Source organism: Sceloporus undulatus, chromosome 5, assembly GCF_019175285.1.
Source record: "Sceloporus undulatus isolate JIND9_A2432 ecotype Alabama chromosome 5, SceUnd_v1.1, whole genome shotgun sequence".
In the NCBI taxonomy this organism is placed as follows: Eukaryota; Metazoa; Chordata; class Lepidosauria; order Squamata; family Phrynosomatidae; genus Sceloporus; species Sceloporus undulatus.
Genome location: NC_056526.1, coordinates 193,163,916 through 193,188,041, shown reverse-complemented (window position 1 = coordinate 193,188,041; position 24,126 = coordinate 193,163,916). Strand labels below are relative to the sequence as shown.

The following is a 24,126-nucleotide window of genomic DNA, read 5'->3' as shown; positions in this document are numbered from 1 at the left end:
TGCATTTGATATGTTGTGTAAAAAAAAACAAAAAAAAAAAACAGGACTGACTCTTTGATGGTTCACAGTTTATTGTTGTAATAAAATTACCTTGGTTTACCATAGCTTGGGTTTCAGGACACTCCCTCCGCCGTATACCTAAGCTTGTCAGTCTAAACCCATTTGTATGAATTGCAGAGACCACGAAGAAGAAGGACAGGTTACTCACCTGTAACGGTATTTCTTCGAGTGGTCATCTGCGAATTCATACAAATCCCGCCCATCCTCCCCTCGGTGTCCTGCTCACTTTGGCTCTGTCTTACATCGCCTACTTGGCGGGAAAAAATTTGGAACTGGGGAAAAGAGCGGGAACCGGGGCTTTATAGGAGGGGGGCGGGGTTACCGCCAAAAAGTTTCTATATGTTGCAAAGTGTACTTTGCCCAGTGATTCTAGAAGTATCCGAACAGCACTGCGCAGGCGCAGTGAAACCCATTTGTATGAATTCGCAGATGACCACTCGAAGAAATACCGTTACAGGTGAGCAACCTGTGCTTCCAGCTCTGGCACCCACTGTTTCTTTTCCTGCAGGAAAGAGTGCATGGAAACAGGTTGCCAACCGCAGTTCTGTTGTGGCTGAGGCTGCTATATAAAGGGCTGTTTTTGCATCCAAAGCAGGGCCATGGGGCTCAGGGGGAACAGAGGGGAGCAGCATTGCTGGCGTGGTGCAATGGTTCCAGCTTTGGAGATCAGGGTTTGAGTGCCATCTTGGCCAGGTAAACCTATTGGATGACTCTGGGCAAGTCACACCCTCTCGGCCTCGGAGGATGGCCTTGGCAAATCCCCTCTGAAGAAACCTGGCCAGAAAGCCCCATTAGGGTCTCTAGAAGTCAGAAACAACTTGAAGGTACATAGTAACAGCATTGCCCTTGGCCCCTGCGATGGCAGCAGACAGACACCCGGACCTCGCCTTTGGCCACCATCCCCTCCAGGACATCACTCATGGGCGGACTTTGCTTTAGAATCATGGAATCGTAGCGTTGGAAGAGACCACCAGGGCCACCCAGTCCAAGCCCCTTCTGCCATGCAGGAACTCACAATCAAATCCCTCCCATGGAGAGACGGCCATCCAGCCTCTGTTTAAAGACTTCCAAGGAGGGAGACTCCACCAGACTTGTCTTCTCTGAGGAAACAGCTGCTCTCCCCAGGAGACCAGAAGATGAACATGAGCCAACAGTGCGATGCAGCAGCCAAAAAGGCCAATGCGATTCCAGGCTGCATCAATAGAAATACAATGTCCAGATCAGGGGAAGTAATAGGTGCCACTCTATTCTGCCTTGGTCAGGCCTCACCTGTAAACCTATGTCCAGCTCTGGACACCACAATTCAAAAGGGAGGCTGAGAAGCTGGAACCATGTCCAGTGAAGGGTCTAAAGAAACTGAGGGAATTGCTGGGGATGTTTAGCCTGAGAAGAGACGGTTAAGAGGCGATATAATAGCCCTGTTTAAAGACTTGAGGGGAGGTCATAGTGAGCAGGGAGCAAGCTTGTTTTCTGCTGCTCCAGAGAATAGGAGACAATGGAGGAATGGAAGGAAGATCCAGGAAAAGAGATTCCAGCTCAACTGCCGGAAAGAAAGGAAGTCGCGGAGTCTCCGCCTCTGGAGGCCTTTAAGCGGAGGCTGGGTGTCCCAAGGAAGAGCGCTTGGATGGTGCCTTCCGACGTGGCAGAATAGCCCTGGTCTGGATGGCTCTGTCTTGGGGTTTTGACTCTCCTTCTCCTCCTCAAGTGCAGGGAGGGACTACACTTCCCAGCAGGCCTCGGGGAGGAAGTGACGCGCGCCCTCCTCCCTCCCACTGAGGCATGCCGGGAAGCGCAGTCCGAGGGCGGGGCTTGGGGCGGGGCTTGAGCCGCGTGGAGCTCGGAGGGAGGCAGGGAAGGAGGGCGCCTCGCGGAAGGTGAGAGGAGGGGGCCCGGTTGCCATGGCGACCTCCTCCCACTGGGGCCCCGTCTGACCCGACTTCCGGTTGAGTGGGCTGGGGCTAGGGTTGCCATGGCTACTGAAGGTGGGGGGGGGTCCTCAGGTGCGAGGGAGGAAGGGGCCCCTGAGGGCCATGCAGCCAGCCATAGTCTGGATGCCCACAGAAGGGTCCCCCAGGGAAGGGGCTGCCCCCCGGGAGGCCCTCCCTGCCCTGGCCCTGTGACCCACAAGGCCCCTGACCCCTTCCTCCTCTCCTCTCCTCAGGCTTTGGGCATCATCAGAAGGCAGCATGGCCCGGGAGCGCAGGCGGAGGGGGCCGGACGGGGGGCTGCGGCCCCAGGGCCAGAAGGGGCCCCTGCGGCTGCCATCGTCCCCATCATCCGCAAGGAGGACAGACCGTCCAGGGGCCCCCAAGGCTGGGTCAGGGGCACCGTGGGGCGCAGGGCGACTGTGTGGGGTGCTGGCTCTGGCCCTGGGGTCCCTGGCATGTGCCACCTTCGCCTGCTACGGCCTCTTCGCCCGAAGGTGGCTGGCCGCCCAAGTGGTCACCCTGCACCCGGCCCCCCGGGCCCTGGACCCCAACGGCAGCAGCCCCACCGCCTCCCCGGGACTCTTCTGGGGCTCCTACCGGCCCCAGGTCTACTTCGGGATGAAGACCCGCAGCCCCCGCTCCCCGGTGGCAGGTGAGACGGACGGGGCCCTGCCTCTGGGCCCTGGCCCCAAACAACCCTCCCTCCCTCCTCCTCTCTTGCCAAGCGGCAACCAAATTGGACGGACCCTCATCTAGGTCATCTGGTCGAACCAGCCCTCAGGCCCACTGCTAACACTCCCCTGGGCACCCCAAGAAAGGAGGGCGAGAGGGGTCCCTTCCCATCCTCACTGAGGATCCCCCTCCAAGTGCCCCTTCCTAACTAAGAGACCCAGCGCTTTCCTCTCCCTCGGTCCAGGTCTAGAAGCCCCCCCCCCCGGGCGTGTCCTGGGTGGCACAATGACCAGGTGCCCTCTTCCGGCTGCAGGTCTGATGTGGCTGCACCAGCAGGAGGGGGACGTCCGGCTGCGCCACACCTGCGAGCAAAGCGACGGACTCCCCCGCTACGGCTGGCTGCTCCACGACGGCGTCCACTTTGGGGTCCAGGAGATCCGCGATGTGGGCCTCAGCCTCCAGACGGAGTTTGTGAAGCGTCCCGGGGGCCATCATGGCGGGGACTGGAGCTGGAGGGTCACGGCTCGGCCGGAGGTAAGGAAAGGGAAGAGGTCCACCCTACAAGCTGCAGAGCTGGAGGGGGGCCAGGTGGCCTTGTGTACCTCGGGGGCTTATGCGGATGCAGCAGCAATGGAAAGGGGTGCCAGATAGGATGCCCACCCCTCCCTCGCCAGCAGGGTCTGCTTCCCAGTCTCCTGTCCTGGGGTCTCATTCATGGGGCGTCTCAAAAACCATCAAAGCAGGTGGGGAGGGGAGGGCAGGCGCAAAAGACAGAGGAGCATGGTCTTTTCCACAGCAAGCAGCGATATCCCTTTGGCCCCACTTGTTGCCCTGGCAGCATACTGTACTACATGGTCCTGGGTTTTGCTGTTTCATGAGTTGTTACAGCGCTAATGTTAGGTATGAAACTACAGATCCCGGGATTTGCTAGGCGGGAGCCACTGTTGTCTTTGTGTCCTGGCATGTGTTTGAACAAACCCAGGCTGTCTCCTTCTTGTGCGCAGAGGACTGGGCCCCAGGCGCCGCTCGTCTCCCTGCTGTTCTATGTGGCAACCGATGGGCAAGGGGCACTGCAGCCGTTGGTGAAGGAGAAGACCCGCATGGCGTCTCTGACGGGCGTGACGGAGGAGCTGGGGCACTTCACCATCACCTTCCGGCCACCCACCACCGAGACGGGCACAGCGCCTATCTATGCCAGGTAACCCACCTGTGCCTGCCCCCACCATGGGAGTCAGGCGTGGGGTGGCATTGCAAATCCTGCAGAATGCTGGCATTCCCCTGGTGATTGCCTGTCATTTTCCTCCCTCCCTGCAGTTATAACTACCTGGATGCGAAGGCGGAAGGGCTGCACCGCCTGAGTGACGTGGTGAAGGCCAGCCTGGCCCCTCGCTTTTCCTACGCCGCACCGGGAGCACCCAAGCGCCACTACTTTGGTGTGGACACCTATCGAGCCGCCCCGGGACGAGGAGGAGAGCCACGCAGCCAGCTCCTCATCCACCAGGTGACCGTCTCCCTGCCTTGCCGCCTGGAGGTGGTCTTTGAGTCTGGAAGTGTCACTGACCGGCCTGGGCAGCTTGCAGGAGAGGCTCTGACCAGTGAGCTGAGCCAGCACACAGCTGCCTTTGAGCGGCGCTTCGAGGAGACCTTTGGGCTGGCTGCTAAAGGCTACTCTCTGCAGGAGCAGCGTTTTGCCAGGGCTGCCCTCAGTAACATGCTGGGTGGAATGGGCTACTTCTTTGGGCACTCCCTGGTGCAGTCCCCACACGCCGACCAGCCCCAGCTGTACCCAGAAGGGCCCCTCTTCACGGCTGTGCCTTCCCGGTCCTTCTTCCCCCGTGGCTTCCTCTGGGACGAGGGTTTCCACCAGCTCCTGATCGCCCGCTGGGACCCAGCTCTGAGCCGGGAGGTCCTGGCCCACTGGCTTGACCTCATGAATGCTGAGGGGTGGATCCCACGGGAGCAGATCCTGGGTGACGAGGCCCGCACCAAGGTCCCCCCCGAATTCGTCGTGCAGCACAGCAGTGCAGGCAATCCACCTACCCTTTTCCTGGCCCTACGGCAGCTGCTGGCCCAAGGCGAGGCGGACGGAGACTATCTGCGGCGCCTCTTCCCACGCCTCCAAAGCTGGTACGATTGGTACAACAAGACGCAGACTGGGCCTCTGCCCTACACCTTTCGCTGGCGTGGTCGGGACCAAGACACCCAGTTGTTCCTCAATCCCAAGACCCTCACCTCCGGCCTGGATGACTACCCACGAGCCTCCCACCCTTCCCCAGATGAGCGCCACCTGGACCTACGCTGCTGGATGGCTGTCATCTCAGACGTCATGGCGGACATGGCCGACCAACTGGGGGAGCCAGCTGGGGAGTACCGGCACATGGCCGAGGCTCTCGCCGACAACCAGCTGCTGGACCAGCACCACTGGGCCGAGACCCTCGGCACCTTCGCCGACTATGGCAACCATACCTCTGCTGTGGCCCTGGAGCGTGAGAAGCTCCGCCCCCCTCCGCCGGGCCAACCCTTACCCTCCCCGCAGCTGCTGCGCGTTGTCCGTAAGCCTCCCATGACGCAGTTTGTGGGGGGCGCCCTTGGCTACGTCAGCCTCTTCCCGCTGCTTCTGGAGCTACTCAGCCCCAACTCGCCCCGGCTGGCCAGCCTGCTGGCGGACATGCGCAGCGAGAAGAAGCTGTGGACCCCTTTTGGCCTGCGTTCCCTCTCACGCAGCAGCCCTTTCTACCTCAAGCACAACACGGAGCATGATCCCCCATATTGGAGGGGCCCCATCTGGCTGAACATCAACTACCTAGCAGTGCGGGCATTGCACCACTATGGCCAGCTGGAGGGGCCCTACCGTGACCAGGCAGCTGCTCTCTACCGCCAGTTGCGCACCAACCTCATTGGCAATGTCTTCCGGCAGTACCAGGAGAGCGGCTACATCTGGGAACAGTACAATGACAGCAGTGGCCGGGGCCAGGGCTGCTACCCCTTCACTGGCTGGTCAGCCCTGGTGGTACTCATGATGGCCGAGGAGTACTGAGGGCCAAGGGGGAGGCAGGAGAGGATGATGGTGGAAGTCCCTTCCGTGCCAGGCTTGCCCCTGCCTGCTTTTGGTGGGCATCACGCTCATCTTCCTCAGGTCTCTGGGCAGGAGCAACCCAGATGCAGGCTCATGGGACCCCCACCTGGGCTATGCCCTCTTTTCAGTGCCAGGACCACTTACCATTTTTAAAAAAGTGAAATAAAAAGCTAGAAATGCTCTTGTCTTTTTCCGGATGAGGGCATGGCAGAGGGAAGGAGCCCTCACATAGAATCATAGAACGTAGAGTTGGAAGAGACCACAAGGGCCCGATCCAGTCCAACCCCATTCTGCCATGCAGGAAATCACAATCAAAGCATCCCCACAATGCCATCCGGCCTCTGCTGAAAGACCTCCAAGGAAGGAGACTCACACCACAATCTCTGAGGAAGGAGTTTCCAGTGTTGAACAGCCTTTACTGTCAGGAAGTTCCTCCTAATGTTGAGCTGGAATCCCTTCCTGGAGCTTGCATCTGTTGCTCCATTGGGTCCTATTCTCTGGAGCAGCAGAAAACAAGTCAGCTCCCTCCTCAGTATGACATCCTTCAAATATTTAAACAGGGCTATTATATCACCTCTTAACCTCTTTTTCTCCAGGCTAACATCCCCAGCTCCCTAAGTCGTTCCTCATAGGGCATGGTTTCCAGACCCTTCACCATTTTAGTCACCTCCTTTGTAACGCTCCAGTTTCTCATTGTCCTTTTGAACTGTGGTGCCCAGAACTGGACACAGTCTTATCCAGGTGGGCCTGACCAGAGCAGAATAGAATGGCACTATTACTTCTCTTGATCTAGACCTATACTTTCTTTTGATGCACCTAAAATAGCATTGGCTTTTTAGCTGCCGCATCACACTGTTCACTCATGTTCAACTTGTGGCTACTTGGACTCCAGATCCCTTTCACACATAGTTTCACTCAGCCAGGTCTCCCCCATCATCCTTTACTGTGCATTTTATTTTTCTGCCCTAAGTGCAATACCTTACATTTCCCGGTTGAATTTCATTTTGTTAGCTGTGGCCCAGCTTTCTAGTCTATTCAGGTCATTTTGAATCTTGATCCTGTCCTCTGGAGTATTAGCCATTCCCTAATTTGGTGTCATCTCAAATTTGATAAGTATGCTCCCAATTCGTGTCTTCTAAGTCATTGATAAAGATGTTGAATAGCACTGGCCCCAGGACAGAGCCGCATAGGCTCTAGGCAGACAAGGCCACTGGAGCGTGGGATGGAACTGGTGGGCATCACCCTGTCCGAAGGGAATGCCAAGCAGTGAGAGCAGTCAGGATAGCTGCCAAGAGGTGATGGAGAAGCTCCTGGAGGGAGTCCTGGCAGTTTGTGTGGAGCAAAGGCACACTTGCTTCTTTGGTTGTGCCATTTGGATATTAAAAACTGTATCTCCTCTGGAGGGGAGGGAGGCAGGGGTTTGCAGAAGCATAAATGTAACGGGGGAGCAGGAAACCCCAAAGCCCATAAGGACAGAGGTGCCATGGGCCACTTCCTGGAACTGGCACACGGAAGAGGTTGCATTGCAGCTCCCATCTCATTCTGTGACTGCCATGTGGCCAAACCATCACCATTAAGAGACCACAGTTCAGGCAGATGGTCTTCATCCAGAAGCTAAAGAATAGGGCTGGACATTGGTCATTTCACTAGCCTGCCATGCCTTCCTGCAAATGTCAATAAATGAATTCTGCACTGCCCCCCCGCCCCCCCGCTTTGCCAAAAAGTGCATTTTTTAAAAATCCACCTTTGAGTTTAGAGACCCCTTTCTCCCCTCAAAGCTGCTGGCGGCAAGTAGACAATATTGGGTGTCCTAGCCAGGTACCTGATGTCTGTGGGGCAGCATCTCCCCTGCAGCAGACATACAGAGTGCCAGGCATTTCTCTCCTGAAAACCTTGGCCAGGTGGCACTGGTGCCTTGGCATCATTTTCAGGGCCAGAGAAACAACTTGCATACCTCCATATTTCCTAACCTCCACTCCTGCAATGCTACGTGGGCTTCCGCTCTGGGACAAAGAGCAACCATGGCTCCCTGGCATGGCCCTGCCCATTTGAGAATTTGCCATGGACACTGTGTCTTGATGCCTGTTAGTGACATGGACACACATATGTGTCTGCAAAGGTCTACTTTTGGATGCACTGCAGTGCATGACAACTGTCCAAAACCCCTAGGCATTCCCCTGGCATTTGTTCTGCCCTGGATGGGTTTGTTGGTGCTGCTGATGCCAAGCACTGGAGAAGGAAGAAAAGAGGAGGGCATTCAGACCATGGAGGTCAGAGGGGAAGGGCCATCACACACACTCCCATTTCCTTGCCCCCATGTGAGGAGTACCCTCCTGGGGCTTGACAGCTGAGGGGCGGATGGGGAGCTTTGCGACAGGAAGCCATGTCCAAAAGACCTATGCTTATGTGTTGGGGGGGCAGAGTGTTCCTCTGCATCTCCTTGATGCAGGATCTCAGTTGGCATCTAACTGCACATATCTTGCCAGCAAGTCCCACCCTTTTCTGGCATTAGCCACCATTGAGGAACTGGGACCTGGCAATGCCATTTCACAAAGCAGAGGGTTGTCTTCCTTTAAAAAATGGTTCCAATTCTTCTCCCTCCCACAAGACCAAGGCTAGAGGTTCAACTGTAAACTGGAACAGACTGGCTGGAGAAGCAGCAGACTGCCCTTCCTTGGGATGCGTGTTCAGTGTGGATGTCTGCACTGGCCTGGGGTTTGTGTGGACTGGATGGCCTTCGTGGCCCCCACCACCACAAGCTCGCCCTCACATCTCTGACCCGACTCCATTGACAGACATGCCTCTCCTTTAAACTGCCGGCGGTGCCAGAAGTGGGTCCTTATCTGACTGAGCTGATGGTATGCCACCTCATTATGCGGATGTTCAGAAAAAGGAAGGACTTTTTGTTTGTTTTGTAGTTAATATTGTGGAGAATGGACTAGAAATTCAAAAATACAGACGTAAGAACAGGATGGGATGCAGTAACAGCAAGACATTTGACACAAATGCCACCTATGGGGGGGGGGGACGCAAGCCCTAGGCCTGTGTGATCTCCCCCTTCACTGACAATATCAAGAGCTGAAAAAGGGACCCCAAAGCATTAAAAGAATGCTGTGCTCAGGCATTGGAACAACAGGGTTGCCATGACCATTGTCACCTCATCACCTGCCCTGCAATTAGCAGCTGATATAAAAGGGTGCTGGCAAGAGAGTAGGACACCTATGATCAATAACACAGCAACCAATAACGAATGCTGGGAATCAGCTGGCAGGTTCACCAACTGCTGAGGCCAGAAGAGCTGGGCAAGGCTGGCATTAAAGCTACAGGTTACTCCTGCTTAAAGCATGAGGATAGCACACTCCCTGGGCCCCCATTAACTTCCTCTCAGACAAACAGGAAAAGACCTGTAACCAGAGCACCATACCCACCCACTCTGCGCATCCTTCCACATCAGCCATCAGCTGAAAGAGAAGCGCCACAGACACACAATTGAAGAGCCTCTGGACCAGGACTTTCCACATCTCTTTAATAGTAAGCATGTACCGCTGGCCCCAAGAGCAGAGGCAAGGAGCATCCCCACTCCAAAGGCTACCAGGCGTGGGCAGGGCATGGATCAACCAAGCTGCATCAAGCAGCCCGAAAGGGGAAGGCCAGCTCCCCACATCCCCAGCCCCGTCCGGTGGGACCAGGGATGGGGAGACCGGACTCCACACGAACCCCTCACTCACGTAACCAGCCAAGCCCAAGCCCAGTGCAAATGCTCGGGGGGCAGGCGGGCCAGGCGGGGGAATCAGCCCCCATGACAAGAGCTACACCTCGCACCAAAGGCTATGGAGCGCAGCAGGAGACGCACACACATACGCGCACACACAGAGAGCTGCTACGGTAGTTATGGTCCAGCAGATAGATAGCTCCCCCGCACACACCTGCCCTCCCAGACCCACAGGGCTCTGGGGCCCCAAGTCCACCATGGGCTCCCAAGCCAGCACCCAAACATCTGTGGGGGAGGAAGGGGGAGCAGACCTTTGGTCACAAAGCTGGAGGGACGGAGCGTGACACACTGTGTAAGCCGGGGAGGGAGGGAGAGTGTGAGAGCCTGCAACGGAGGGCAGTGTCGGTGCTAAGGCGGAAATTTTCCACAGTGAACTGCAGCGGGTACAAGCCCTTGCTCGCTACGCTGGGCTGCCTGGCACTCAGGCAGCTATGGCTGAGTCTCTGAGGTGACCAGATGGGTGGGCAGCCCCGTGAAGCTGGAGGGGCAGTCAGCCAAGCGGGACTAGTCCCCTCACACAGGCAGCGTAGGTGAGGAGGAGAAGGGGGCCAGTTCCTCTGGGCCCCCTTCGGCCACTCCCCCACACAGGCTCCGGGCCTCGGCGTTGGAGGGAGAGCATGTCCCCCCCTTTTCAAGCAGGCGGGCAGCCTCTTCTTCCTCCTCCTCTTCCTCCTGGCCACGTCCCATCTCAATCCCAGAGTCCCCCGTGAGGCGGCGGTGCCTGGAATGCTCTCCCTCCTCCATGGGCTCCAGCCCTTCCTCACTGTCGGAGCCCTGCTGTGGATCCCCTTCAAAGAGCTCCACGTTGGAGGAGAAGAGTGTGTGCCTGGGGAGCGGGGCCGTGGGGCCAGTGTCCACCTGGCTGGTCAGCTCCCAGCTGCCCACTGTGCTGCTACTGCAGCCCCCTGCCCCGTCCATCTCTGCTTCTCCCACCTCGCTGGGCGTGCTGGCTTCTGTGGCCGAGAGGGAGGTGCTGCTGGGAGAGGTCAGGCAGCTGGACTCACACGAACAGCTGGTGTAGTTCTCAGAGCTGCCTGTCAGAGTCAAGGTGCTGGAGCCCCGGCGGCTGGCAGAGCCCCCAAGGATGGCACTGTAGGGGGGCGGCGGGGTGGTCGGGCGGTGGGCCACCTCCTCGTAGGCAGGGAGCTTGAAGGAAGCCAGCATCCCTGCGGAGGGAAAGAAGGAAAGAGAAGGCTCATCTGATTTCGCTGGTTGCCCATGAGAGTCAGGGAGGGTTAAGAGGCCAGATGAACTGGCAGGTGGCCTTCTGGTTCACAGCAGGGGCAGCAAAGTCTCTTTGAATGCTCTCCACTTGGGCATGTTTTCCTTCCACCCAGACACCACCAAAAATCAAGCGTGCTTCCCTCACACCATCCACTGTCAGGAAGCTTAAAAAGGCAACTGCCATCACAGAGGCATGTGGCACTCTCTGAGAGGGAAGGAAAACTGCACACTCCTCAAGGGGCAGAGCTGGGCAGGAACAGGGCAACACCCAAGTACTGTCCGTGCCCCGAGGGAGACAGCTTCATCCTGAGACCCTGGCCAGCAGGGGTGACCCTTGCGCCCAGTAGTGTCAACGCTATGGGCAGTGGGGGGAAATGGAGGTTTTGGACAAGGGAGTCCTGTATGGAGTCTTCCCTGGCACAGCTGCTTTGGGCTGGACCTTCAGACACACAAAGCAGTCCCTGGTGGTCCCCAACATTCACACACGGCTGAACCTCCAGCGCTCAAGGCTGCCTTGGCAAGCAAATGTGAATGCCACCATTAAACAGGCATCTGCCCCAAGCCCTTCTTGGGCTGAGGGGACCCCAGCCGCTTCCTCAGCAGCGATTGTCGCCACCTGCGCAGCAGCCCCTCCCCAATATGTGTGCAGTGTGAGCCACTCACTGAGGTCCATCATGGACGGGGGGTAGTTGCAGGCACCGTGGTAGGCGATGAGGTTGATCTCCCGCTGGCGCTGCTGCTGCTGCAAGCGCAGTTTGGCCCGGCGGTGCCGATAGGCACAGCAGCAGCCAAAGAGGAACAGCACCGTCCAGAGAAGCCAGAACCCTGAGAAGGAAAGAAAGGAGGGAAGGATGAGAAGGAGACAGAGGAGGAGAAGAGGGAGGGAGGGAGGGTCCTGCTTTCATTTACAGTCAGCCCTCCATACATCCAGGGATTCCTTATCTGCTGATTTAACCATCTATGGCTTCACAACATTCAAAAAATGCATAAATTCCACCAAAGCAAACCTTTGTTTTATGATTGTACATAAGAGACATATTTTCCTACCCCAATGTTTTATCTTTTACTGTTGTCAGCTGCCCGGATTGGTTTTCCATTGGGTGGTATACAAATAAATATAACATTATGATGATGATGTATATAATGGGACTTGAATATCCACGGATGACAGTATCCGCTGGGGGTCCTGGAACCAAACCGCAGTGGATACCAAATGCCAACTGTAATTTAAGTGTTTGTTTACTGACAATGGTTCCCAGAGGAACTTTTCCTCTGCTGTCCCCAGACTGTCATTCCTCCTGGAAGAGGCATGACAGCAGCTTTAAAGACACACCTTTTCCAGAAGGCCTACCTAGTCAATCTTAAAATGCGCCTTTTTGACCTGTATGTTTTACAGAATGTACTTACCATATATATTTGACTGTAAGTCGTATAAAATTCGAAGGCAGTTTGGGGGCCAAAATTATGGATTTCGGTATGACCCATGAATTATTCGAAGGTCAAACTTAGAAGCACCTGACAAAGGACCTAAAGGACGAAGCAAAGCAAAGCAATGCCAAAGAACTTACAAAATTCTGGCAGAGATAACTCTTTATCTCCCGCTTCAGGATGGATGGGTCAGAAAGTAGAAGGGGTCACTGCTTCCAGGGCAGAGTAACACTTGCCTTTTATCATATGTATTTACATATATATATATATATATATATATGAATGAGTTAAAATGCAGCACTGTTTTCTGGGACAGTTTTTAATCTACATTGCTAGACTTGCGCATTATGCGTGTAAACAGTGCATTGCGGACACCTCAATGGTTTCGCCGTATTGTCTTTTCACTGTTGGCTTTATGTCTTCTCTTGCTAACTGTTTGCATTTTAATATGCTGCACCTTGCCTTGAGAAGAAAGAGGCAGGAAGGAAATGAACATCTATTATTGTTGTTGTTGTTGTTGTTATTTGTTGTCATATTTATGGGATAGCTAATTTCCGAATGGTCCTTTAACTTTTGTCTCATCAGGTTCTCAGTGGCCTCTTGATTCAGCTCCCTTGCCAGCCAGCTTGGGCTGAAAGAGAGGGAAGGCTGTTGGCAGACTGTGCCCACATTCAGGTGAGGCTACTCACACCAGAGCTCATAGTAGTAGATGCAGCAGCCCGTCTCCCCGCAGCAGTGGCCCGTCTCGCACACGTAGGGCTGGTTGTTCACCCCGGGGCAGTACTCCCGCGCCTGAAAAGCAGGAAGAGGAGGAGGAAGAAGAAGATGCTGTAATAGCCCTGTTTATGTCTTTGAAGGGATATCATGTTGTGCGCAGAGCAAGCTTGTTTTCTGCTGCTGTGGAGAATAGGACCCAATGGAGCAATGGATGCAAGTGAAAGGAAAGGAGGCTCCATCTCAACCTTAGGAGGAAGGTCCTGAGAGTAAGAGCCCTTTGACAGTGGAGTCTCCCTCCTTGGAGGCCTTGAAGTAGAGGCCGGATGGCCATCTCTTTTTGGGGGAGAGTTCCTGCACGGCAGAATCAAGGGGTTGGGCTGGATCAGGGCCCTTTTGGGTCCATCTGTCATCCAGCTCCCTGGCAGTCTTCTGGGGAAGCAGAAAGCCCTCTCAGGGGAGGCTGAGGGAGCTGGAGAAGGGAAAGTCAAGACAGAGGGGATAGGAGGATAGGGAGCGGCCTGGTTTTCTGCTGCTCCAGAGCCTGGGACCCAAAGGAGCCACGCTCCAGGAGGAGATCCCGCCTCAAGATGAGGAGGAGCCTCCTGGCGACAAAAGGGCTGTTGGACAGCGGAAGACATCGCTCCCTCAAGGGAGGCTCCGGCGCTCTCCCTCCCTGGAGGTCTGGCTCTCTGTCAATGGGATGCGTGGCCGGAGAAGGGGCCTCAGGGGCCCTTCCGCCTCTGGCTCTCTGCGGGGAAGGAGGCCGGGCAGCCCTCGCCCTCTGGGCGCCCCCGGATGCCTTCCGGGCCGCTGCAGGGAGGCCTCCTCCTGGACCCTCCTCCCGGCGGGCGGCGCACCTGCCTCTCCCGGCCCAGCAAGGCAGCGGCGGCCCACCCGGCCTGGGCCTCCCTTCCGCCCGGCGCCCGCCTCGGCGTCTCCCGCTCCATGGCGCCGCCTACAGACGACGACCGCCGCCTCGGCCTCCGCCGCCTCTGCCGGGGGCCCCCTCGGCCTCCGCCGGACCGCCTCGCCTCCGCCCGGACCCCGCCGCCGCCTCCGCCTCCGCCGGCTCCCCCTGCGCCTTCGCCGGCTCTCCTGCTCCGCCTCCGGGGCCTTGGCGTCCGGTCATCCCCGCGGCAGCCGCCTCAGCCCTCGCCAGGACCGGCCCCGCCGCCGCCGCCTCCGACGACGGAGACGCCGCCGCCATTACTCCGGGCGCAGCTCCCGCCCCCGAGCCTCCGGACAGCCAATCAGGACCTTCCTAAGCACGCCCCGCCCCTAACAGCCAATCGGCGCCGGAGCCCTCGCTCCGCCGGAACCAATCCGAGGGAGAGCTTTCGCATAACAAGGGCAGACAAAGGGGCGCGGGCCCGCCCCCGGACGAGATGGACGCAGGTCTCCGCCAATGACTGCAGACTTCTTCCGGCAACAGGCGTGACTGACACAGGGCTCGGCCACAGGGAGCCAAGCTCATTCAGAACAACGGGGAGGGAGGGGAACACAGAGACCTCAGTTGATGTCCCGGCCCTAGCAGCCAGCCGACCAATAAAACGAGAGCCCGAGCGAGGAAGGCGGAAGTGGGAGGGAGGGGCGCCCACGCTGGCCAATAGGAAGCGGCGCTCCCGAGTGACTGCCGGGCGCGGGCGGAACAGGCTAGTTAGGGGAAAGGTCAGCCGACAACAACCCGAAACCTCTCTGCGCCGAGTCCCCTCCTCGAAACGAAAGGCGGCCACGTCTCCCAGACCGGAAGTTGAGGTTAAAGGTGCTGCCACTTCCGCCTCATGGCGCCGGAAGTAGTCCTGTACTTAGACAGGACTCCGCGCTCGTGGGAGCGGAAGGGCTCCGTGGGGGCGGAGTTAGTCTCGGAGCCCCCTGGAAAGCTCCGCCGGGCGACAGACTGGTCGCTGCCTCCCGGAGGACGCTTTCTGCTGCCGCCGCCGCCCCCCCATAGATCTGGAACGATCTGCCGGAAGAGATCCGCCAACTAACGTCTGTCGAGGCCTTTAAGAAGGCAGTAAAACAGCTCTCTTCCGGCGGGCCTTCCCAGATCGAGCCCCTGATTCCACTCTCCGCCTGAATGGCTTCTCTTCGGACCAAGCCCAATGCTTCTGATATATTCTCTTTTTATAGGCTGTTACCGCCTTGATCCAACGCAGGGAAAGGCGGGCTACAAATAAACACTAGTAGTAGTAGTAGTAGCGATGGTGGGGAAAGGAGGGAGGCCGCATGGCAGATGGAGGGTGGACCCTATTAAGGAGGGCACTGTGGGCTTTATGGGGCTGCAGGGATTAAGCAGAGCAGCGGGGGGCAGGTGGCTCATCCAGAGGGTTGCCATGAATCATAGCATCCTGGAGTTGAAGGGGCCCCAAGAAGGGCCCTGGCCATGCAGGAACTCTCCATCCAAGCACCCCATTGGCAGATGGCCATCCAGCCTCTCTTTCAAGACAGCCTCCAAGGGAAGGGGCTCCATTCTCAAACAGCCCTGACTCTCAGGAAGTTCCTCCTAAGGTTGAGCTGGAATCCCTTTTCCTGGAGCTCACATCCATTGCTCCATTGGGTCCTAGTCTCTGGAGCAGCAGAAAACAAGGTCCCTCCCTCCTCAATATGACATGCCTTCAAATGTTGAAACAGGGCTCTCCTATCACTTCTTAACCTTCTCCAGGCTAAACCTCCCCAGCAATTCCCTGAGTCCTTCCTCATAGGGCTTCATGTTAAGGAAAAAGCCACATGGGACATACAGTAGAAGAAATAAAACATGTATGTGAGCGTCACTATGACTAAGCAAAAGCAATGAAGAAGCCACACAGGTGTAAAAGCTAATGTAATTTAGAAGTCTTGAATGCCAAGGACAGAATTAGAGAGTGTACAATTGGAAACACCTGAGATTCATTAAGTGGACAAGGTGAGAGGATGAAACTCTTAAGTGTGGGTTGAACTATCTGAACCAATCGAAATGAGTGAACACGCCGACTGTATAAGTGGGTGGTGTTTAACAATGGCTATAATAATGGCTATGATTGCCAATGTATTTTGTGGAGTAGTTTGGATAGTTGGAGTGTTTTGGAGATATTGTGATTTGTAGGACATATAGTATTTGTATATAGTAGAATAAAGTAGATCTTTGATATAAGACTACTGAGTTGTCTGGTGTCTTGAGTGAAGAAGATACAAGAGCCAGCAGGATCCTGGAGAAGTCTGGAGACATCTCAGGAAGAAGAGAGAGAAGGCAAGGAGAGTTTGTCGGGGTCTTCAGCCTATTCTCTGAAACTCTGCTGCTTTGGAGAAAAGCATTAACCACTGACCAAAGCTGGTCAGCTCCGCTGCATAACAAGGTGGTGAGTTAGAGCCAGAGGTGAAGAGCTACAACTCCCATCCTGACACTGTATGGTTTCCAGACCCGATCGACTCAAGGCAGTGAACAAGCCACTCTGGCAGAAGAGTGGGGTATAACATTGGGAATGTATTCATGCAACATGATTTCCACATGGAGCACAGCTGCAACATGAGGCTGAATCGGGAGGAACATTTCAGTCAATGAGATGGAGCTTCCTTGCGGTTGCATCTCTGAGGCCAGCCGAGTGGTGCCAGGCTGACCCTTCCGGGGCAGAGGGCTTCTTAAACCTCTTCCAGGGAGCAGTCTCTCTTTTCAGACTGAACCCACCTTTCTCACCCATGTATTGTTAGTGGGGCTTCTAGCATTACTCCTCACACTGTTTTACAGGATCCCACAATGAACAGCTTGGAAACATGCAAGTGTTGCTTATCAGTATTAATGCTGTTTAAGGAGCCATAGAGTCCTCCTAGAGTTGGAAGGGAAGCCAAGGGCCATCCAGCCCAACCCACTTCTGCTGTGCAGGAAGACTCTAGAGAGTCTGGGAACCTCCTTCCACTGCGGCAGCAGCCTCTTCCTCTGTTGAATAGCTCTTACCCTCAGGAAGGTCTTCCTAATGTTGAGGTGCAATCTCTGAGCATTAAACTCTTTTGAGTTTGAGTCATCTTGCTGGAAGAGTCCCTCATCAATAAGAAATACAGCTTGGTTAGCTACCATTTTATTATAAAAGGGGCATGACTTAGAACAAGAGGCGTTTTTTTAAACCAGGTTAAATTAGGAACAACCAAGAGTGCCTGGAAGGGTTTTAATGCCTGGCACAGAAGTAAGGAGAGCCAGGCCAGATCAGTAGAGCTATCCTTGCAGTTACTTCTCTGCCCACTATCTATAACCTGACAGGAGCTGCTATTCTGTCTTAAAGCAGCCTGAGTTTCCCAAATCATTCCCCTTTACCTCCCGGTCTTGGCATCCCAGAACAGAATGGGAGAAGCCACTTCAAAATCCCAGGGTAGGCACCTCAGGCGCCAGATAAGACCAAAACGAGAGACCCCCATTCCCCTTGTTTGGTAGAAGAGCAATTCGAACGCAAAGTGGTGACCAGAACCCTGCAAGTCTGAGGCAAGAGGCCAAACAGACTCCTGTTTCCTGACCAAGGCCCAGCTTTGAAGCTCAGTTGAAGCTCAGGAAGCTTCTCGGTTTGCTTCAGCCCAGATGAAACCAAACCAGCTCCATCTCACGAATCTCTCCTCTTCCCCTTCGCATCACACAGCTGCCCACTCACAGATTTTCAGCCCTGGTCCTGGTGCCTCATTTTACAGAGATCGAATAGTTATGAGGCCTAAAGGTGAGCTGCTGTGAGGAGACAGCAACCCTGTGGCAGATCCTGCTGGAAGGGCTTCTGGAAGTTGCTCTCCTGGGAGAATACCTGTCCTTGAGCTATTCTCCCTCAGAGTAATGGAAGGAGGCAAGATTCAGACCACCTGAGGCTCTGCAGAATGCCTTCACTGTCACTTTATAGCCAAGGGAAACCATGTCCTTCTGCAGAGTCCAGCCAAGTGGAGCCAACAGGGTCCTGCTAGCAGATGTAAAGCAGAAGGGTTCAAAGGAGGAATGGGAAGATCAGTCCTTCACTTCCAAGCCAATGGCAGCATCTGTGTCACACAAGAAGGGCCCTGAGGGCTACTGCCTCCCCATTAACACGTGCCAGCTCAAGAGTAGCCTCAGCAAGGTAAGTGCATGTGCTTCTATGCACAAAGTGTGCAGCTTCCACTGGGCCCAGTGCAAGAGGTGCCTTTGTCTCTCTCATTGCTACATCTGGGGCTCAGCCATGCTGTGGGACCATGGCTCAGAATATGCCTTGCCTCACGTCTCTAGAGATGGACATATGTCCTTGTTGCCATCACACAGCTTGGCAGAATGGCCAAGACCACATCTGCACATGGGAGAAGGCCATCACACTCATTCTTTTCCACCTCTCTCCAGGATTAAAGGGGTGCACCTAAATGTGGGCACCTAGAGTCTTTGCAGCAGCAGCAGCAGCAGGTCCCTGTCCATCCCATGGCCTGAGAAGGTGGAGGATGCTAGGCTGCCACTTGCTGGAGCAACAGGTTCTTCTTGTAGCAGGCGAGGCTGCAGAGGGGCACTCCGGTGCGGGAGCAGGAGTACCGCTTGAGGTTGGGGCAGCCTGTGACCCCGCAGAGAGTAGGGGGAGGCATAGAGGGTGGGAGGGAAGGCAGCAGGGGCAAAGGGGCTCCTGGGGGGAAGGAGACCGTGATCCCGTCGGAAGCATTGCGATAGGAGACGGTGGGCACTGCCACCCCTTTGGCTTTGCGCTCTCGCAGAGTCTTCACCTTGGCCTTGCTGGTCTTGGTCAGGCGCTCTATCGTCTGGTTCTTGTTCTCCTCAGCCTTCTTGGCGGCCTGGAGGCGCCGCTTGCGCGCCCGCTCCTCCCGCTTGACCAGCATCTCCTCTGTCAGCTCTTTTGTTTTGTAGCCCATGGGCAGCTCCAGCAGTGGCTGGCTCTGTTGCTTGTGCAGGAGGGCCTTCTGCAGGTAGGAAGAGGGGTGAGAGTGTGTGAGTGACTCACAGAAAGAGAAAGGGACCTACAGTGTTTGCACGGAGGCCGAGAGACCCGAGAGTTTCATGGCAAAGCAGCAACTGCCATTGCCATAGCCTTGGAGGGGGAGAATAAGAGGCAGAAGAAAGGCCCTCCCCTCCATTCCAACTGCCATTGTCCTGACTTCAGAGGGAGAGAATACGAGGCAGTTTCTGCTAGGCTTAATCCTCTCCTCCACTGCTATCCCCTTTCCTTGTGTGTGAGGTCTTTAGATTGTAAATTAGACTGTAAGCCGGAAGGAAAAGAAATGTCTAAATATCAATTTGTAAGCTGCTCTGAGAGCATTTCTGAAGAGCAGGGTATAAATACAATCAATTAATAACTGGTGGGTATCAGAGAAGCCCAGCAGACAAACTGGAAGGGGCACCTATAATGAATGACAATGCGGTCTTGGGAAAGGCAGTGACATTTAGGTGATGGGAGGCTATAACTGCCCTTTGCAGGTCTAAAGGAGGTGGCTGCCTCTCCTTCCTAGAGCAATGGCCTGATCCAGGAGCCTGATGCTGCCATTCACAGAGGAGAAAGGACACCCTTCCCCAAATGGCTCTGGGAGGGCCACCCCTTTGACCCTACCTGCCCAGCCCACCCCTTCAACAGCTTCAGCATCAGGCCTTACTTTATCTTCCAGGCCTCTCAGCCACCCTGCCTTTCGTTGCAGGTGTGCAACTCCTGCTCCCCAGCTCTCTGTCCAGCTTGGGCCCCTGGCCGCCTCACCTGTCTGGCCGTGAGGAGGGACTCGTCCACCTCCTTCTTGAGCTCCCCGTTGTCATCCAGCTCGCCACGCTCCAGGGCATCCAGCCAGCGCTGCTCCTCCTCTTCTTCACGGGCCGGAAAGCCCATCTCTGTGTCCAGCTCTGGCAGCGGGGAGGGCTCCAGGTTGCTATCCTCATCTGGGGAGGGAGGAGTTTGCCACTACTGTTACTATGAAAGTTAGAGCTTCTCTTGCGGCTGGTGGCTTCCACGTTGCCCTAGTCAGGAATCCACACTGGGATTCTGTCTGGACTTTAAGGGAGCTGCCTAAAGTGCTGAACGCCGCCCCCAAAAGATTCAGCACTTTAAGGGAGCTGTTCCAGTTCACAGAATCATAAAGCTGGAAGGGACCCCAAACAGCAATCTAGCCCAACCCCTTGCCACCCAGTAATGCACAGCTCAAGCACCCCAAGAGGTGGCTGCCCAACATCTGTGTAAAAATAGTCCTCCACCGTCCTCCGAGAAGGGCTATTCCACTATCTTAACAGTTCTTACATCAGGAACTTCATAATGGTTAGTCAGAATCACTTTTCTTTCCATTTGAAGTCACTACTTTACATCCCAGTGTGGGATACTTTTTATATGTTTATGTGTTGACAATCCTCCTGTTGGGGGTCAAATGACACCCTGACTCTCCCCACATCCCCAAGTGAGCAGCCCAGTAACTGGACTGGATGCACAGTTCTGCCCACCAATGGGATCTAGAAGAGTTTGCCAGTGATGGCTCCTTCTCATCCCCCTGCCCCCAGACAATTTCACCAAAGAGACCCCACCCAAAAAGTATCATCCGCTCACCCAGCCAAGCTCGATACTGTTCAATGGGCACTCCTTCCATGGGCTCATCTTCATCATCCACAACCATCAGCGGGGATGGAGAGCGGGGCCTTTCAGGGATGACCGTAAAGGTTGGCACGCTGGGGGGCAAAAGAAGAGGCAAATAGTGGTCAAAACTGGCCACAGGGAGGGACTGCAGGTTAGCCAAGCTCAGCTCTGAGTTGAGGCTGGAAATGCCTAGGCGAAGCAGCACACCCACAAAGGTGTTCCTGAGCGACAAAGTGCCTCTCTCCCAGGTACTTAGAGTAAGGTTTGAGCATTTTTTGGATGCAGCACAAGAGGCTTAGCCCAGCTGGGGATGGTTTTGCTGAGATTATTTGCTTCATTTCAACCGCTCAGATTCAATTCCATTTAAGATGAGCCAAACAGGGAGTGACCACCTCCCCTCCTCCCACCAGCATCATCTGTCCTGTTTGCCCCTCAATTGTCCTTTCTGCCCAGTGCCCACCACTGTGTACCTCTTGGTGCCCAGGATCTGTCCCCCCAGCTTGATTTTGAGCTTCAGCTGAGGCTTGGGGGGAGCAGTGCCCATCTCCATCGCTGCCAGGCCGGCATCCTCACGGTGATGTCTCTTCTTGTGCTTCTTCTTGTGCTTCTTGTGCTTCTTCTTGTGGGACCCATGGCTGTTGGACTCATCCTCATCACCTGCAAGGAGCAGAGAAAGCAAGACGGTTACCAACCACAGAGCTCAGAACGCATCAAAACATCTGGGCTGAACTGTTCTTGTAAATTGACATCATGTCAACCTTGATTTACAGCAGCCCCTTGAATGAGAGGCCTCCCTAGTGCCCCCATCATCAAGATCCCTGCTCAGGTCTTGTAGACTCAGGGCAGCCATTGTGGCTTCCTTGACGGAGTCTGTAATGAGAACTTTCTCTTTTCCTACTACGTTTCCTTTTCTAGTGAGCCATGTCTTTTTGTGGCATGTCCAAAACAGAACGGCCTCTGTTTAGGCATCTTGGCTTCTAGGCAGAGTTTAGGCCTGGTTTCCTCCGAGACCCATTTATTTGTCTTTTTTCTTCCCCAGCAACACTTTTCAAATTAGCTCCTTGTCTTCCTGTCTGCTTTCTTCACAGTCCAGCTTCACAAACTTAGATAGAAATTGGAAATGTTACGGTATGGACTATCCTAACTTTAATGTTCAATGAGATATATGGATCTTGTCCAGTTCTTTCATAGCTGCCCTTCCAAATCCTAACCTTCTTCTGATTTCTTGTCTGCAGTCCCCATTCTGATTCATGGCGCAAGGTATGGAAGCTCTTGAACTGCTTTAAAGTCTTCATTGCCTGCTTTAAAATTATGTCACTCATCTGTGATCATTATTTTTCTGTTCTTAATGTTCAACTGCAAACCCATCATTGCACTTTCTTTCTTGACTTTCATTAGTAATTGTTCCTCTTTGCTATTTTCTGTTAGTAGAACGCATATCTTATAATGTTGATGCACCTGCCTCCAGTTTTGTTGTTGTTGTTGTTGTTGTTATTATTATGCTTTATTTATATAGCGCTGTAGATTTGCACAGCGTTTTCACACCTCCATCCTCTAAGTCAGTGGTCCCCAAACTGTGCTCTTTAAGAGATTGTGGACTTCAGTTCCCAGAAGCCTCAGCCACGTTGGCCAGTAGTCTGGGATTCTGGGAGCTGAAGTCCAAAAACCCTTAAAGGGCACAGTTTGGGGACCACTGCTCTAACTCTAATCCTGCTTTATATATAATGTTCTCTGCATACAGTTTGAACAAATAGGCTGATAAAATACAGTTTTGCCTGACTCCATGGCCAATTGGAAACCATAGTCACCGTAGTAGTGGTTTTTTGGGGCTCTGTGGCTGTGTTCTGGAAGAGCTTATTCCTGACGTTTTACCAGCATCTGTGGCTTTGGCATCTTCAGAGAAGGCTGGCATGGAAAAGAGTTGGGTATACACTGGTCCCTCCATATTCACTAGGGTTAGGGGCACAAGACCCCCGTGAATATAGGAAAACTGCAAATAACAAAAACACCATGTTTTTACCTGAGAGGACACCTCTCTAGGACTCTCTAGGTCCTCCAGGGCAACTCTGTGGCCAACGTCCGACAGACACTCATCATAGAATTGCGATGCAGGAGCTACAAAGGCCTAGTAGAGTCTTCTCTCTAGGACTCTCTAGGTCCTCCAGGGCAACTCTGTGGCCAACGTCCGACAGACACTGGCCATAGAATTGGGTCTGCAGGAGCTACAAAGGCCTAGGAGAGTCTTCTCTCTAGGAATCTCTAGGTCCTCCAGGGCAACTTTTAGTTAAAGCTGACCACAGAGTTGCACTGGAGGACCTAGATATTCCTAGAGAGAACATGTTAATCAAATCTGTGAATCTCCAAATCCGCAAATATGGAGGGGTGAGTGTGACCCTGGGTTGGGAGGAGTGGTTTCCATGTTACTCTGTGTATTGTTCTGTTGCCGAATGGCAAGGCCTCTGGGGATTAGCGTCTGCTGGGAACACTGCTGACCCTGGCTGGCTTCTCCTTGGCCTTTGCTGAGTCCTGCTTTGAGTGTTTTTCGGGGCTGGGAGCCAAGGGTTCCTTCTTTCCTGATCAAGTTGTTCAGGTGTTTGACCTGAAACCCTTCGAGCAGAGCCTCCAGAGGTTTTGGACTTCAATTCCCAGCAGCCCCAGTCATTCTGCTCATTGTTCAGGGATTCTGGGAGTTGAAGTCTCAAAGAAAAAATCCAGAGGACCAAAGGTTGAGAACGACTGCCTTAAGCTAAGCCAAGTTTGGCAGCAGCAGCAGCAGCCGCCTCTCCCTCCTCGCCCCCTCCGGCCCTCCGCTCACCCCGTGCGGCAGAGGCGCCCTCCATCCTGCCGGTGCCGCCGCCGCCGCCGCCGGCTTCCGCCCTCCGCCACGCTTTGCTCATCGGCCTGGCGAAGAGGAACGCCGCTCTGCAGCCTTCGCTGCCCGGGGGACCGCAATCGGGAACGGACGAGGCGGCCCCAGTGACGTACTTCCGCCCCGGAAGTGCCAGGGACACGCCTCTGGAAGACTTACAGCGCATAGACTTAGATTAAATAGAGTCATGCCGGGAGCCGGGTCAGCAACTTCCGGGTGTGGTTCGGAAGTTTCCCCATAGCCCCGCCCCTTCCTTCTACCCTTCAGAAGTTACTTTTCTAAAGTAATTAGTTCCCGTTTTCCTTTACAGCGCCGGAAAGGACAGCAGTTCTTGTCCCTCGTTGGGATGGATGAAGGAAAGGGTCGCGTTACGGGCCTGCACTGGTCGTTACTTTTCCGTTACTTTTCCAGGGAGGGAGAAACCCTCGGGATTGAGGAGGAAATGGCATGAAACGGGGAAACGTCCTCTCGAAGCGACGCTTGCCTGTCTTTAAAAGGATCACGATGGCGTTACTTTCCTCTATACTTGTCAACGCAGCCTTTGGGATGTAATTTCGTTCCTCCACCGTTACTCCTAAACGAGACGACGAAGCGTGCTCGCTCCTCGTTACTTTCGTTCTCCTCCTCACTTCATTTGCTTTCAGAAAACTAGGGCTGGCATCCACAGTGGAGAAATAACCCAATTTGGCCCCGCTTTAATTTGTTGTCTGGCTCAAGGCTATGGAATTATGGGAGTTGGAGTTTGTTCTGGGGCCCAGAGCGGATCCTGGCTCAAGGCTATGGAACTCTGGGAGTTGGAGTTGGTTGTGGGACCCAGAGCTCCGCTCCGTTCTGGGCCCACATCAAACTCCAACTCCCAGAAT

General features: G+C 54.7%; 3 protein-coding genes across 3 annotated transcripts; 1 reads left to right on the top strand and 2 right to left on the bottom strand.

The window, feature by feature from the left end:
• Nucleotides 1-1,869: 1,869 nt before the first annotated feature.
• On the top strand, nucleotides 1,870-5,912 carry MOGS (mannosyl-oligosaccharide glucosidase). The gene is made up of 5 exons (XM_042466939.1): nucleotides 1,870-1,934; nucleotides 2,222-2,640; nucleotides 2,974-3,194; nucleotides 3,665-3,858; nucleotides 3,975-5,912. Exons 2-5 carry the CDS (start codon nucleotides 2,247-2,249, stop codon nucleotides 5,695-5,697), a joined length of 2,532 nt encoding a protein of 843 aa, XP_042322873.1. The 5' UTR covers nucleotides 1,870-1,934; nucleotides 2,222-2,246; the 3' UTR covers nucleotides 5,698-5,912.
• Nucleotides 5,913-9,245: 3,333 nt separating this feature from the next.
• WBP1 (WW domain binding protein 1) lies at nucleotides 9,246-14,142 on the bottom strand. Its single transcript, XM_042466992.1, has 4 exons — nucleotides 13,735-14,142; nucleotides 12,850-12,952; nucleotides 11,396-11,557; nucleotides 9,246-10,674 (listed from the first exon to the last, which is right to left on the bottom strand). The coding sequence occupies exons 1-4, from the start codon at nucleotides 13,822-13,824 to the stop codon at nucleotides 10,022-10,024; spliced, it is 1,008 nt and encodes a 335-aa protein (XP_042322926.1). The 5' UTR covers nucleotides 13,825-14,142; the 3' UTR covers nucleotides 9,246-10,021.
• A 2,768-nt stretch (nucleotides 14,143-16,910) lies between these two features.
• Nucleotides 16,911-23,378, bottom strand: INO80B (INO80 complex subunit B). The gene is made up of 5 exons (XM_042466991.1): nucleotides 23,210-23,378; nucleotides 20,865-21,051; nucleotides 20,368-20,486; nucleotides 19,537-19,712; nucleotides 16,911-18,751 (listed from the first exon to the last, which is right to left on the bottom strand). Exons 1-5 carry the CDS (start codon nucleotides 23,289-23,291, stop codon nucleotides 18,287-18,289), a joined length of 1,029 nt encoding a protein of 342 aa, XP_042322925.1. The 5' UTR covers nucleotides 23,292-23,378; the 3' UTR covers nucleotides 16,911-18,286.
• Nucleotides 23,379-24,126: the final 748 nt, after the last annotated feature.